Genomic DNA, 17,217 nt, shown 5'->3' on the forward strand with positions numbered 1-17,217 from the left:
TTCGATCTTATTTGCTTTAAAACAATATTTGTTTTCTTGCACAAAGAAACGAATAATAAAGCTATTTGATTTGCTCCATTAGGTTTTTACCTGCTACTGCTTATTCGGTAGTGGATGCAACTATTTAAATATTGGGCAAAAATCCAGCAAATCTTCATTATGACACTTGAAGACATCTTCTTCAATTTGTGACTCAAACATTAAAAAATGAATATGATTTCCTAACATTTAACACACTGGAGTTTTCAATATCGCATATTTAGCTCCTTTCTAGATCAACTTCAGTCAAGTGAGATTGTCATATGATAACGAGAAACTCAATTACAAAGACATATGAATATAGCTACTCACATTTACATAATTTGGTCTCTGGTGGATAGTTGTCTCATAGGCAATCATACCACATCTTGTTGTTTTATATATAAATTAAAAAACACCAATGAGGATTACAATTGGGCAATAAAATCCCCACCAGTGATGATAATTCCTCTACCATGGTAACCTATCTGCTCAATATATAATGCTTATGCGATTTAGTTTCTAAATTATGCTTGTTGAAAACATCTTTCAAGTGAAACTTAAGTGGAAATAACTTATAATGTATTAGACTATTTAATAAATACAACATTAACAAAATCAACAAACAATGATTAAAGCATTAAATAAAATATGATACTGAAACAAATCAAAATGGTACATGGTATATATATATATTGAACACTGTCACTCATCATTTCAGCAGCCTTAGTCTTAACCTACATATTGCATTCATTTAAATATCAAGGACATGTACTTTTCAATTTACATAGAATTCTGTTTTTCCACTAGAATTGCAACTTTCAATTGCAATAATTTGAGTAGTCTAATTTACTTTTGTTTGTGAAAAACTTGAAAAAGATTTCCAATAACTATTTTTACACTGGTCTGACAATTGCTATTAATTATTTACAAACTACTTTTCCTAAAAAATAAAAAGATCTGAATTGAATACAGGAGAAACGTCTTAGAAGTCAGCAGAAAAGTTAGTTGTTATCTTTTTTATGTACTAGTACACACTTAACCACAAATCCATGAAATAACTTTAAATTTTGATGACAGATTAAATGTGTCAGGTTTTTTTAATGAATTAGATTAAAATTATTGATTCAATCTGAAATTCATATAGAGGGAAAAAAGTGGAAAAAACTAAATCATACTAAAAAAAATCAACATTATCTCCCTTGGAAATAATCTGTTATTGTTAATAAACTGTAAATCTGTAATCACTGCATGATAAATGCCTTAAAATTGCCTTGAAATAACATCCAGGGAAAATCTTTTAAGACATTAAAACCTTATTCAGACTCAACATGCTCAAAGTTTCCCACCTTTCTGATTGAAAGTAGATCAAAATTACTGTTTCAGTCTAAAATTCATTTTCTAGTGGTCATTTCTAAACGTTCCAAATAAAGTTAAAAAGCTGTTCTTTTACTTTCTGTAATTAAAAAAACAAAATTGTAATGGCAACAAATGCACAGAATTCAACTAAAACTCAATTTCAAAATGTTTACTATAGAATTGTTTTATCAAAATTACAATTTGAATAGGAAGTTGGAAGATGGAAGGCAAGGCATTCACCTCAACAATTCAAAAAGTGACCAGCTACAGGACTATTTCAAACAAATATACCAGTCTAGTAGTCTTCACAATAAACTTTTAAATCTACAGGCCCGGAGATCAATTTTTGGAAAATTTTAGTTAGATTCTGTTGGCCTGTAGAGATGATTTTTACAGACCTGAAAGCAATTTACAAGCCTGGGCTGCTGGGCCTGTGGCTAAGCATGAAGACTGTAGAGTCTAGTAAAAATATATAGAAGCACAAGAAATTAACCAGCAATGGTGTTTGGAGAGTGAAAATATTGTGAAGACAATTCTATTTCAAAAACCATGTAGACTTCATTTTTTTAGTTGTTTGGTGTCTTTGTCCTTGACATAATCCCCTCCAACTCTTTTTAACCACTTTTACTCTATTATTTCCCCTTCCATATTTCATCTATTAAAAGGCAGCAATGGTCAGGCCTGATTGTATTGGTTAAATTGGAATCTACCAAACAAAGGCAGAAAAGACAAATTGCTATTGCAGCTATAATATTTCGACTGGTCAACTTAATCTGCAAAATGGAAGCAATCAGCGGGACCAACAGATAAATTGTTAAGACCACCTGAAGAACATATCAGGTTAAATACTATCAAAATAGTGAACCTGTCTTTTGTTTGGACTAGGTAGGTGTTTAGCTAATTTACTTTTAATAGACAGTGCACATATAAAAGGTTTCCATGAATGTAGATTTCTGCTTTACATCTAGTTAACTTTAGACAGGTTAAACTCTATTATTGTTAATGATTTTATCCAGGTATTGGCTAAATTCATCTGTGCACATCTCCATTTTCTGAATAAACATAGCATCAAATGTTTTTCTACTTTCACATAATATACCAGTAGTCAAAATCTTATGGAATACCAATGTGTTTGTCAATAACACTTTCTTTACTCAATATAGTCAAAATCTGCTGGAATACCAAACTGTTTGTCTATCACACTTTCTTCAAAACTAAACTTGTTCTTGATCCATGATTTAACTGAAAAAATGTTGTCTGAAAAAAAAATTTATGTATAATTAAAATTACAAACTCCCTTGCATGAGCAAACTCGTAAACTCACTCCCCCCCTCTCCCCAAAGTAATATAAACAAAAAGTTTTATAATTCACACCGAGTTAACTTGTAATCATGATCATGAGTTACATAATGATACATTAAGACATCTCATCTGTGAACAAGAAGATGTCAAAACAACAGCAAACAAGGTTTTTATAATATTTATAAGTGTCATTGCTATAGCAATGAAAGGCAATAACTCCTGAGTGACAAAAGGGAAAATCGTCAATATCCAACTTGACCTCAATTTTGTAATCAGTAACAACATTTGAAAAGCATTGGTTGTACAGTACTCAACTTATTGCACGAAAAAAACTTAAAATGGCAGTGTTCAATCAATTGAAGGACCATAACTCCTAAATGGAAACAGTGAAAATCATCAAAATTGATGTCCATTTTATCATCAGTTAGGACATATTAAAATTCTACGAGCATGGACTGAACAGTGAATAAGTTATTGCACAAAAACAAATGGAGCAAATAGCACACTTGCCTGTACCACGCAAAATCAATAACTGGAACCTGGTTAAAAATGAGGGTTACTATTGTTTTTGCAGGTACTGTTAAAATTAGTACTTAAAAAAATTAACAAGTTTGCAGAGCATTCCTGCTTTATATATTTCACTGTTTTTGCACCTGTTCCAACTATTGACTGTATATTTTGACTTTGACAATCGTTGCTTATATATCCACATCCCTCCAAGTTTGTCTATTTCAGTTTTATACTTTATATATTAATATGCTGTTTCTATATATCTGCTGGATGGCAAATATATACCTTCCTGTCTCTATGTCCACTCTTTATTTATAAAAGTTGTCTTCAACATTTCCAAACCCTAAATCAGCCCCTCACATTCCCTAACATTGTTCCTGTCCATTTTATCTTATGACGTTTCTGTATGTTATCTGTTTTCTTCACAACCCCAATGCCCATTTCTCAATATAGTGCACAAGGTGATGCAGCTGAAAATCAACCTTGGTAGTGAAATATCACTGTGAATATTGGTGATCATTGGTGAAGCACATTGAACTACTGTTAATTCAGAAATTAGGGAGATTTTTTTATTATTGTGAAAATTGTGACAGGATAGGTTTAGAAAAATTATAACCTGTGTTTTAATTTTTTCCAATATAGCATTTCCTGAAAATCGTAATGATAAATTCTTACATATTTGTCCATCATTCAACAAATGTTATAATAAATGCAAGCAAAAATTTCTGAATTTACAGTATATATTTGTGTGCCTTCCCTTGGTAATAACTGACAGGGTCATAAATCAGAGTGCTTTCACCTCAATTCACTACCATCATCCTGTTTCAAAGTGAATCACTCACCACAAGTACCAGTGATTTATAAGTGCATAACCTTACAGGTACTGTAGAAATTTCTCTCATCGATTTGAATATCCCTTCAACATTCAGCAGCATCTTTTAACATTTTTGATAATTTTTTAGACAATCCCCATCCCAATATCTTCCTTAATAATTATTTAACCCTTTTCTCATACCTGTCCATCTATTAGCAGCGTCTTTTGATATCTCAGCTTGTTTCCTGACCCCCTCTACCACCTCTGGGTCACATTCTTTATATTTTTCTATTTCTGACATAAACTGAGATTGTTCTGTTCTTTTCTCTGATAAGGCTGTTAACAGCTCTGTTCTAGAAACCTAAATCAAAAGGTACATGTAACAGCTAATAGTATAAAGGTATAGATGTTCTTCATTTCTGTTTTTTTTTTATTATTTAGGTCATTTTTTCTCTATTTTTTATATTTTTTGTTAATTGTTCTCTATTCTTTACATTTCAGCACCTCACTATTATTTGTTGGCCCATCTTTCTCTATTCTTTATTTTTTTAACTTTTCTCTATTTTGTAAACCCCATCCAAACCCTCATAGTATCAGAATAAACTGTTAACACAGAGATATGTCTCGCCTATTTGTTATTTTGATAATGCAAATGTTGAAATTAAAATAGCAATACTTTAACATGTAAGTTATACAAATATTCAAAGTCAATGAACCATGACTAAAGGTAAAGGGCTAAACAATCTCCATGGAAATGAGATGTGCCAATGCTTATACAACTGCATACCAAATACCATTGACTTTTCATAAGTCGTTCCCTTTAAAGAAACCTAAACACAAACATTAACTTGTAAACTAAGCAAAAGTTTCAAAGTCAATAGACCATGACTGAAGGGGCGGGGCCAAATAATCTCCATGGAAATGAGATATGCCAATGTTTATACAACTGCATACCAAATATCATTGACCTACCACTAGTGGTTCCCCATAAACTGATCTAATCACAAACTAATACATGAAAACTAAGCAAAATTTTCAAAGTCAATAGACCATGAATAAAGGGGCGGGGCCAAATAATCTCCATGGAAATGAGATATGCCAATGCTTATACAACTGCATACCAAATATCATTGACCTACCACTAGTGGTTCCACATAAACTGATCTAATCACAAACTAATACATGAAAACTAAGCAAAGTTTTCAAAGTCAATAGACCATGACTGAAGGAGCGCTGCCAAATAATCTCCATGGAAATGAGATATGCCAATGCTTATACAACTGCATACCAAATATCATTGACCTATCACTAGTGGTTCCCAATAAACTGACCTAATCACAAACTAATACATGAAAACTAAGCAAAGTTTCAAAGTCAATAAACCATGACTGAGGAGGCGGGGCCAAATAATCTCCATGGTAATGAGATGTGCCAATGGTAATTCAACTGCATACCAAATATCATTGACCTACCACTAGTGGTTCACCATAAACTAGACCTAATCACAAACTAATACATTGTAGATGCCGCCTTTGATGCCGGAAACAGCATACCTATGTCTCGCTTTTTGACTCTGTCAAGACGAGACAAAAAATCATCCTTAAAGGGGAAAATCTATTGAGTTAACTGACAATTTCAGTCATGTTCATGTATTTGTAGATCTTATCCTGCTGATCGTTTTTCCTTTTTAAAGTTTCCATTAAAAAATTGATAATTATCATTAAAGGCAATAACTCCAATAACAAGTCAACTGATGATTTCGGCCATTATAGCTTATTTGTGGATCTTGTCTTGCTGATCATTTCCTATAAAAAGTTTCTATCTATCTATCTATAACAGTTTTCAAGATATCAGGCAAAATCACAAAAAATTGGTAAAAATCATCATTATAGGGCAATAACTCTAATAAGGAGTCGACTGATGATTTCGGCCATGTGACTCATTGGTAGAGCTTGTCTTGCTGATTAATTTTGTTATTAATAGTTTCTGTCTATCTATTATAATATTTGAGATAAAAAGCAAAAATTTTTTAAAATAGTAAAATTCATCAATTAAGGGCAATAACTCCTGTAAGAAGTCGTCTGACAGTTTTGACTTAAATGAACAAAAGGCAGAGCTCAACATTTTTGACCATGTCAGATTTTCTCTATTTCTAGCTGTTTTCAAAATAATAGGCAATCTAGCATTTTACCCTATTGTTCTATTTTTAGCCATGTCGGCCATCTTGGTTGACAGGCAGGGTCATCGGACTCAGTTTTTGAACTACATACTCAAAAGATGATTGAGGCCAAGTTTGGTTAAATTTGGCCCAGTAGTTTCAGAGGAGAAGATTTTTGTAAAAGTAAACAGACGATGACGGACGAGGTCACGTTAGGCCAGGTTAGTTAAATAGTGATTCTTGAAAACCTCAAAAGTAACTAACCTGGCAACAAAAGAAAAAACAAACTAGATGTGTCGCTCACCTGCATCTTCAACAATGGCCATTTTTAATTAAATCATCATTAAATGGGAATAACTCTATTAAGAGCTAACTGACAGTTTCAGTCATGTTGACGTTTTTGTAGATCTTATCCTGCTGATAATTTTTTTCTTTTTAAAGTTTCTATTTATCTATTACAGTTTTTAAGATAATGCAAAAATGCAAAAATCAACGGGCAACAAGAGACAACAAATGCCAAGTGATAGCAAAAGCTCATAAAAGACCACTTACAGATTCCTCTTTTCCCATTTTAGCTTTATCTATGGATTCTGTTAGTGATTTCTTTCTTGAGTCCAGTTCTTCAATTCTATTTTCTAAATCCAGCAATTTTCTTTTCCGCTGTAAAAATTCAAAGAGGAAAATATTGATATATAACCATTAGAAAATTAATGATTACTTTGATATAAGTTGAATTCTGAACATCTAGGAAAAGTGCATATACTAATGTGCAATATAAATGTATAATTTTGCACTGTTATTGATATCATATCACTGCTAACGAGTGGTAAAAAAATTCAATAAAAGAAACCATGTAATTGCCTATAAGAAAGCCATATTAAACCGAATCTATAATGAATTTTGTTTGTAGCAGATCATCATGTTTTATGGCATTCAAGATATTTTATTAATTTTTTCTAGGAAGGCTGATTTATCATGTCTAGGTGGAAATTAAACATCAATTTTCATTGGTTCAAAAATTATTGCATACATTTTAATTTCCTTTTTGAACAGCAGACTTAATTGTGATATTGCTGGCTTGCTGTCTCATTAAAATTTATCCCACATCTCTTTTCATCAATCATTATTACACAGATTTCTAAAAATATCAGTTAATGCTGCATTTAATTACAAAAAATGTAATGCTAACAAATTTTAAGTGACAATACTTATTCTATCAAATTTTTTAAGCAATACATGTATTACAAACATTACAAAAATTTCTGAATCAACACTCTAGTCTTGATCCCAACAAAGACAAATTCAAACAATGATGAAGCTAATATTTACATTCTGACTAGCTTTACTAGGAAAAGCCCAAAAGTATACAGATGTTCCTATTTTATCTGTGTCGACCATTCCATCATCTACCAGACTTGTTACTATCTCCTTGACAGACATGGATGTTATACCTTTCTCTTTCTGACATTGCTTCTCTAGTTCTTTCAACAAAAACACATCTTTCTGCAAATATTAAGAAATAGCTAGATTATGGTACTCAGGTACTGTGGATTCATTTATTTTCATGGGTACCAATTTTCGTGGCTTTAGGAAAACTTTTTGTGGATATTTGATTTTGTGGTTTTACCAATGTCTGCAAACAAACTTAAAGAAAATTAGTAATTCGTTGAACATCGAAATTCTTGGTCTACGTGTACCCATGAAACCAAAGCAAATTGGTATCCAATGAAAGATAATGAATCCACAGTATATATATGCACATTGAAAACAGACGCAGACAGTAAACTTTGCCCACTTGGCTGATATGAGCTCTTTCAAAATGACCAATAGCATAAAACTGAGAATTGAAACAGGGACAACATCCTGACCAAAGAGCAGAAAACAGGCCAAGGCCACCAATGGGTTTTCAAATTTTCAGAGTTACAAAATCTAAAAAATTATATCGACAATGACGATTTTATTAAAAAAATATTAAACTTTTACTTTTAGAAATACTAACATGTCTCATTCAATTTGTAATGTATAAATAAATTGTACATAATTTTAGATAGAATGATAAAATCATGACATGAAAAATCCCTCTTGCTGGTGTACATGTAGGTGATTTACTTTGAAAAAATGCAATTTAAGAAGATCACAGGTGACAACACTTAATTTTTTACTTGATGTTAAGCAAGCAAAAATCAATCAATCAATCAATCAATCGATCAATCAATTAATTTTTGAAAGTTGTATATCATCACATGATCAACGTAATATACAGATAGATATTTTCGGGATAATCATCCACAATCACCAGCAATCACAATGAAAAGTCACCATCAAAAGCCATGTTTAACTGAATCATCTTGTGTGTACTGTATAAGTTAATGATGCATGATCATGAAATATAGATCAGACCAAGGGTCCGGAAACGGTCATATTTGCCAGTCATGTCCTAAGATGAAACTATTTGTCCGAAACGAGTAATTGGGATTTAGGACAAATTTTATTTTTTTACAGAAGTAATTTCGGTCATTTCATTGACTCAATGTTTGAAATCGGATTTCTTAATCGCCATTTTGCACTTGTGATCACTTGTTTTTGTTTATAATCCCTTTCCTGTAATAAAACTGCCACTACAGTAGTTTGATAATCCTGAGGGCCCTCCTAATATCTATATCAATGCCTCCGGGAAACATTGGCTAATGATCGCTAATCACTTTTTACCTGTGGTTTTAATTCACACCTGACAGTGATCACAAGCTCAGAATAATATCTTTAAAACATTAGTTCCCTGACAAGTGTTATCATTATTTATTTACTTTTCATCAAAGACAGTCATCAATTCTGATTTAAAAATTAAATCTAAATTTACGTAGAAAAAAGTATTTTTTCATGAGTAACACATGTGCTTTATTCATTATTTACTAAATCCATCAACGCCTTTACAAACAAATAAGTTAGGATCCTTCTTGAAAAAGTCATTAGAACTGAGGGCAGGGGACTCTTAACAACTTGTTTGTTTTTATAAATTTTGATGCTGTTTTTATTGTGTTTGTTTGATATGTATGTATATATGTTTATTGTGTTAATACATGTTGGTCACAAACTGTAAAGTTTATAAGACAATAAAAAAATATTTGATATTTATTTACTATGTAATACGCATGCGTGAAATTGTCTTCAACAAATTTAATATTTAAATCGTAAAATGCAAATTGATTTCATGCTAAATTAAACGAGTGCAACTATTATCTGTTATATTCAAACACTTTTAAAGGTAATAAAATAAAAAAGCCATAAAAAGCCGGTGATTTCCTGTCAATTTGATAAACAAAACAAATCCGGAAATGAATCCGGAATTATTCGTACTTTAAAATATCGCAAACTTCCGGTTTTAACTTTTGTAAAATCGAAAGAAACGTAAGCAATGTCTGAGAAATTAACCATTTTGAGTCATTAAAATCATTTCAATTTTAGACTGTTGCCTTCCCTAAACTGTCCTTCATGCGATGAAACAGCAATACAAGTTCGTCATGTTCGTTGATGCTATGAATATAGTCAAGTTGATATCGACAACTTTTCAAACATCTCAAAATGACCGAAATTGTCTGGAAAAATTTCCGGATCCTTGGATCAGACTGAGGCTGTTACATTTCCCAAGCTGTATCCATAAACCTAATCACAAAATTATGATGAATAAATAGAGAAATTAAACCTCATCTAATTTGCAAGTCAATACCACATCTCCTTATTTTTATATTAAGTGGGCGACTGGTATACTCTTTCAAAATGCATCCCTGTACTTTTTAAGTATATATTTGTAGGACTCTCAGTACATGAGAACTTTATACATTTATAGTATACACATGATTCAAATATAAAATCATCCATATCTTATACACATATAAGATATGCTGCATCCTTTCAACAGACAATGTGTTTGTAAGCAACTCAAATTTAAAAATTGGCACTAAACTTGCCTGAATTTTGGCCAAAACAATTTTCTCAAATGTCAAAACCAGTAAACAGTGAAATATGATTTCTATACACTCATCATAGATACCAGGATCAAAATTTAGACCTGTGTTTCGTCTACAAAAGAATCATCATGCAGTGACGCTCAAATCATAAAAGTTAAAAAGGCCAAATAAATTATGAAGTTGAAGAGCATTGAGGACCCAAATTCTTAAAGGTACGCCAAATACAGCTATGGCAATCTTATCCTGTAGTAGACCATGTGACCTTCATTTAATGGTGCAGTCACTCTCCAAGCTGCATCAGCATACCAAATGTATGATACATTGTACATGTAGCATGTCTACGAGTTTCTGATAACTGGAGGAAAATGCATATGTGGATGTCATGTGTGTTCCAATAGTCCCCCAAACAACAACCCCAACCACCATTAAACTGCTCCAAGGGCTAATAAACATAAATACTTTCATAAATTATATTCCTAATCATACTGCAACTAGTTGTGTTTATTTTCTAAATATAGTAACACAGCTATATTCTGTGCAATGTCAATTTCATCATGGAACACTTTTTCTACAATCAGGGGTTCATTAAGGGATGAAAATAAGTTTTAAATTTGTGTTACAATTCAAATAGCTATCAATGTATTGGTTTCAGTTGCAGTATAAAAACAATATTAGGTCAATGTCAGAAAAATATAAACTTTTTTGTATTCTGCACAAAACTGGGGAAGGGCTCGGTACAACCTTACCATTCCCCAGTTTCTCAGCCTCCTACTAAAAATTTTATATTTTTCTGACATTGACCTAATATTGTATATTTGTTTACCTTTTCAAAAAAGAACTCCATCATTCTTGTTCTCTTCTCTTCTACACTCAGTCCTCTTTTCTTTGACTACAAAAAATGCATACATTGTTAAGTGCTTGTTAGAAGAGCAGTTGAAAATCTTTGGACCTGACTGCCAGACTGTCTAATTTTTATGAGGTCCTGTGGAAATCTGGAGTATTTCAACAAGGTCCAAACAAACTCTGCCAGATTTAAACAACTCAGAGTTTAAAAAATGATATAATATATATTCATAGCTAAAAGGCAAAATGATACTTCCTAAGTATGACAACTTTAGCGATAGACAGTAACAAAAATTGAAGATTCAATCAAGTTACAAAATTTTTATATGAGTGTTTAGTAGTTACATACAGGTTATTTAAACCTTTCCATCACCTTGAACAATTTTCTAGCCACTAAATCATAATCTGTTGTCAATGTTAGCAGCAAGGATAGCTCAATGAAATTTCAGGTTCCTCTTATCTTTGTTAGCATTTCTGTTACTCATATTACTTGTGAGCGTTGGAATGGTATGGTAAAGTTGCAATGTCTTGTCAAGAAACCAACAACAATCTTCATGCCATGGGTACTTCTTTGTAAATGCACTGCCTTTGCTTATCAAATACAGAGGATGAATACATGTATCATATAACTGGGAATTTTTCAGGTTTTATTATTATCATGATTATCATTATTTATTATAAATCAGAAGACGCTAGCAACCTATAATTTGGCTATTCTTTTTAGGCCATAAGCAAGTAACATTTTTAAATATATATACATCCCTGGCTTTCAAATTTTAAGCTAGAAAATGCATTTAAAAACTAATCTGTTCATAAGTTCTATAGATGACAGTGGGGGATTTACCGGGGGGGGCACAGGGGGCTCGTGCACCCCCCCCCCCCCAGTCGGGGTCACAAAAAAATTTCTAACATAGTTTTATTGCTACTGTATCTGCTTATCTAGATATCTAGATCGAAAATCAAGACACAGCTTGATTTGACTTCCTAAACTGGTCGTTAATTAACCACAGCTTCAACATGCGTGATTTATGACTTATCGATGGGTGTGTAAATATTGACACCTTTGTGTAATGTCTGTATCCAAAAGCATTTATGTAAACTACATGTACATGCTGATTGGAATTAATACGAATATATTTATTGGTTTCTAATACAACATTACAGGATCAAGATCGATTAACAAGTGAAATCTTGATCAGGAAAGAAATTACCAAATAAAATCGGTCTTAAAAGAATATAGATATTTAGTGTCAAGAATGTTAGTATCGATATGAGAAACATCTTTATTACCAAACACTCACATTGTATACGGTTTCTGGGGAATGTGTCTTTCTCAGAACAGTCTTTTTCGAACTTTATTAAACAACAAACAATTTTTTTCAATGCATACAGCATTTTTTTTAAACTGAATGTCGTGTTTCTGTTCCCCTTATTTTTCTATGGAAACCAACGATTTGTCTTTAAAACAAACCTTCCCCCTCCACAAAACATGAATGGTCTGTGCCTTATATATACTCATTAATAAAATAATATTGTAATTTTAGAAAACCTACCTATAGTACAGTAATATGTGTATATTTTTTCTTGTTTCAATTACCATGTATGAGGGTATGAATAGGTAACCGTGAATGAGGGTATGAATGGTTTACCGTGTATGATGGTATATATGAATGGGGTTTACAGATTAGAGAATAATGGTCAAAAAGTAAAGACTAGAAAAAAATGGGCCAAAAAATATAGGAAACAGATTAAACATGTGTTAAAGGTGTGATGAACTATAAAGAATAGAGAACAATTGGCAGCAAATAAAAAAGAGTAGAAAGAAATGGATCCAACAATAATGAAAGTATATAGAAATGAAGACCCCCCCCCCCCCCCCCCCCACACTCCTCACGACCACCATCATCCCGAATACATGACACCACCACCACCCACACTCGCATATATACATATCTAAACAAATCTTTAATTTTGGTTTCATGGTGCCCCCCCTAGACATCGAGGTTCTGGAACCGCCCCGGGATGATCATAAATATATTATTTATCTGATATAATTTTCAAAAATCCTTTCAATACTTAGGTTTATTAAAATCTTTTATGGTCTAAGAAATTTGGGAATAGAAAGATATACAGAAGACCTCGTATTGATTTTTCCATACAATTTTTACACAAAGTCAATTTCAATATATATATGTACAATTGAAATAAAAAGAAAAATATACCATATAAATGCAAATAGAAAAATTTCTATCATTGATTTTTTCATGCAATTTTGATATAACATCCCTGAAGTAGTACAATGTAAAAAAATGTAGATAGTCTATTTGAAAAGAAAATAATGGGGGTCCATGTACTCATTTTTAGCTAGAAATAGAAAACCTAGTTTTTTAAATACTGGAGATCCCATTTCCCTTTATTGGCACTAAATTACATTGCATTGTATTCTTTATTCAACATCGCTGAGCAGCTTTTCCCACTGTACATCAAAATGCTATATGAATTAATGTCATATATACATATTTATTGCATGATAGAAAATTAAACCATCTTCATTTGACTCAAATTTCATACCCAGCAGTAGATTTTGTGTGCTTAATTATACTATACATTGCCAAAAAATTCAAATTCATGTAGCCAATTTGATGACACAAGTGATTTATTTTCAGCGAGACCAGAGACACATAATACTTAACGACTTGAATGCTTCTTTTTGTAAATTTATTGGGGTGTAAAAGCGTTGACCGAAGTACATTTTGTATGAAGCGCAGAAGCACCTCATTCTAAAAATGTGCGCACAGTCAACACTTTTACAACCCTATAAAATTACTAAAAGAATCATTCAATACTTATAATTACATTTTTTTGCTAGGATCATGAAAACACGATTTCTATCAAGTTTTTCTTTTATTTACCTGTGCACTTTATTGTGGAAGCTCATGTCTTCATGAACATGATGAATTTTACATTTTCATTTTGAAATGTAGGTTAATTTCAGAATGACGCAAGATTGCTGTTAGCCAATCAAAATAACGTATTATAATGAAACATACATGTAATGTAATTATATTAGTATGTTTTATCATTAGCAACATTGCAAAAAACATGTTAAATTTAAATGCAATTTTATCTGCCCTTGCTGCTGTATTGTATGCCCTTAAGGTTTATCAGAAGGAATAAAAAAATAAGGCAGAGTTCCCACAGAAGGAGCCAAAATAAACTAAGTTTCGAAAAATGTTTGAGATGTTCCCATATATGCATTTAATAATATTTAAGTAAGTTGTTTAGATTGACATGGACAAAATTAAAAAGAAATTGATTTTAAAAGTGTGGACCATATCAAATTAAATTCAGGTGTTAAATTTGTTTATTTTGGCAGACCTATGCCAAGTATTCTGAATTGACTTCTTAACATGCTTAAGGTTCATCATAACAAATGGACAAAAATGGCTGTATTTCCACCTCAAAAACTACTCTGAGTACAGACTAACCTGTGCAGTTTGAAAAGTTTTAATGCCTGGCATCCACTAGATATATAAAAGTTAAATGCATTTTGAGCTTCAGAAAGATAAAATATTTTTTTGGATTTTGATGGTCATTTTTTTTCATTCCTGCGGAAGGTGTAAAAATAAACTAAGTTGGGATACAACTTTGAGATGCTCCCTCTCAGGTAAAAAGTGTTGATTGTCCTTGATTGACATAGACAATAGACAGGCAATAGATATCTACACAACTATAGGTGAGTTAAAGGGTTTAACTGAGTGGACAGTATCAAAGAAATTCAGGTGTTTGTTTATTTTTACACCTTCTGCAGAAATGAAAAAAAATGCCCATCAAAATCCAAAAAAGATTATATCTTTCTGAAACACAACAGGTCAGGAATAATCACCAATTGGTGGATTATACCTCAATTGACGTATAATCCACCAATTGACATATAATGGTATAGACCAATTGACGTATAATTCTTTGTTTTTCATAGCAAATTATTCAACCAAAATGGAGCATTGTTTTCTTAACACCATATTATTGTATGAAAACATGTCAAATATTCCTAGTTTAGTATAGTGACATAACATATAATATATTGCATTTAATCAATAATTGTATTTGCAGTTTCTTCTATTGTTATCTTGTCAGTTCTTGTTGGCAAATTTACCACTAATCACCTGTCAATGGACATCAATACTGTCTGCAGTCATGTGATTATGAGTACAACTCCATAGGTGAATGGAGCTCTTTGTTAATACTTGACTTTCATTATTAAAAGTCAATCAGTGTCGGTTAGTGTATGGAAAGGTATATACTATGAAATTTAGAGCGAGGGGCTTGCCCCGAGCTCTTAATTTCATAGTATATACCTTTCCATACACTATCCAATTTAGCACATATTTACAACTTGAGTAATCCTGTAATTAGTCTATTGATATGTTTGACTGACTAAGTGTAGCTCATTTACGTAGTTTTGTAAATCTACTCACTAGTATTATTGTAAAATATTGAATCCAGAATGAAAAGATGGTAGCTGCTGGTGTAAGTATGTTTATTGACACAAAGCGGTGTTTTTTTATACATGTATTTCTTCACATGGTAAGATGACAAAATAAATTGACTAAAAGCAGGCAATAATTAAATTGCAATGGAAGCTTTACATTCTTGAAAACATTTTTTTCAATTTCACATAAAAACCAAAACTATAATAAATTTTACACATATAGATAGTTTGCAGTGGCGGATCCAAAAAGGGGGAGGGGGAGTTCAGGAGGGGGATGGAAAACGCCCTTTTTGTGATGATCAATGCTTTTGAATGAGGACATACAGTTGGACCCCCCCCACCCCCTCCCTTTATTTCGGGTTGGAACCCCTTTTAAAAATGACTGGATCTGCCCTGGTATGTACCCATAGGTAGTCTAGTAGATAGTTTACATGCATGAAATATTTGTCACTGGACATTAAGCAACCAATAATCAATCAATTCATGACGAAATAGATCAAATTGCTTTAATTTCCCTTCACAAGGTTTCATGGTTCACTCTTTTTTGTGTACAAAGTAATTGCATGGAAGATAAATGATTACAATTTTCAGATGGCGTTGTACTCTAATCAAGGTATAAAAAATCATATTTGTTACTCTTTATTTAAATGAAAGAAACTTTTAATCGTCAAAAACATTTTTAGATCCTAAGATTAAATAGTAGGATGTTAAAAAATCAATTTGAAAACTAATTTCTTGATTACGATACAATGAAATCTTACCCTTGTGGTCATTCTTGCGTAGTTACTTAGTACATGGAAAAAGTATGTACTATGAAAATTAGAAGGCAAATATAAGCAATTTGATTGGACGAGAAGTTGTAAGTATGTGCTAATGGTCAATAGTACAGATGTTTCAACAAAATAATTGTTGTACACATGCATTCTAAAGAGATGCAGCAGGCTTTGAAAAAACTGAAACTTTAAGAGGACTCAATAATGGTCATAAAATAGGTTGTATGTTGCAAAATGATGCTCCTATCTCATACTAGCATTTTATAACAAAAAAACTTGCATTATACGTCAATTGGTCTATACCACTATATGTCAATTGGAGGATTATACATCAATTGAGGTATAATCCACCAATTGGTGGTTATTCCTGACCTGCACAAAATGCATTTACCTTTTATATATCTAGTGGATGCCAGGCCTTAAAACTTTTCCAACTGGACAGGTAAGTCTGTACTCAGAGTAGTTTTTGGGGTGTAAATAAGGCCATTTTTGTCCATTTGTTATGATGAACCTTAACAAAAACAAGGATTTGTATAACTAAAAACAAATCCTTGACAAAAATAATAAAATGAAAATTTCACTATGAAAATGTCAGAAATGGAATAAGAATGTGAAGTCGTATTTTACGACAAAGAAGTATTAAAGTATGTGATATGAAAATAGAAATTGAATATTTCTAAACTAAGGTGCAAACAATGACAAAAAAAATCCTAATCCAATACCCAAACGTGAGGCTTTAATTATTGGTTAAAATAGCATAAAATGGGGAGTGTGTGGGGGGTCGGGTGTAGAATAATGCATGACTGTATGACAACCATCTGTTCTTCTATATAACATGTATAATATACACTACCATTTTGTCAAACAGTAAATTGTATAAATTAAATTTGGCGCCTTTTCCTGATACTACTTAAGACCGACAGATGAAAACAGCCACGTTACTCTTTTTAAACGTTCGTGTTATTTTTCGTAAACAAATAATG

General features: G+C 31.9%; 1 protein-coding gene across 1 annotated transcript; it reads right to left on the reverse strand.

Moving 5' to 3' along the window:
* Positions 1-599: 599 nt before the first annotated feature.
* On the reverse strand, positions 600-17,129 carry LOC127711368 (meiotic nuclear division protein 1 homolog). Its single transcript, XM_052217394.1, has 6 exons — positions 17,088-17,129; positions 10,950-11,015; positions 7,491-7,664; positions 6,714-6,821; positions 4,205-4,364; positions 600-2,634 (listed from the first exon to the last, which is right to left on the reverse strand). The coding sequence occupies exons 1-6, from the start codon at positions 17,088-17,090 to the stop codon at positions 2,528-2,530; spliced, it is 618 nt and encodes a 205-aa protein (XP_052073354.1). The 5' UTR covers positions 17,091-17,129; the 3' UTR covers positions 600-2,527.
* Between the last annotated feature and the right edge of the window lie 88 nt (positions 17,130-17,217).

The sequence above is a fragment of the Mytilus californianus genome, unplaced genomic scaffold, assembly GCF_021869535.1.
Source record: "Mytilus californianus isolate M0D057914Y unplaced genomic scaffold, xbMytCali1.0.p SCAF_8, whole genome shotgun sequence".
Lineage (NCBI taxonomy): Eukaryota > Metazoa > Mollusca > Bivalvia > Mytilida > Mytilidae > Mytilus > Mytilus californianus.

Excerpts from the sequence above, each read along its gene's own strand:
- LOC127711368 (XM_052217394.1), bottom strand. Across the intron at positions 7,665-10,949 it reads TGGAGTTCTTTTTTGAAAAG|AAAGATGTGTTTTTGTTGAA; the intron begins GTAAACAAATAT and ends TAATATTTGCAG. Across the intron at positions 4,365-6,713 it reads AAATGGGAAAAGAGGAATCT|GTTTCTAGAACAGAGCTGTT; the intron begins GTAAGTGGTCTT and ends CTTTTGATTTAG.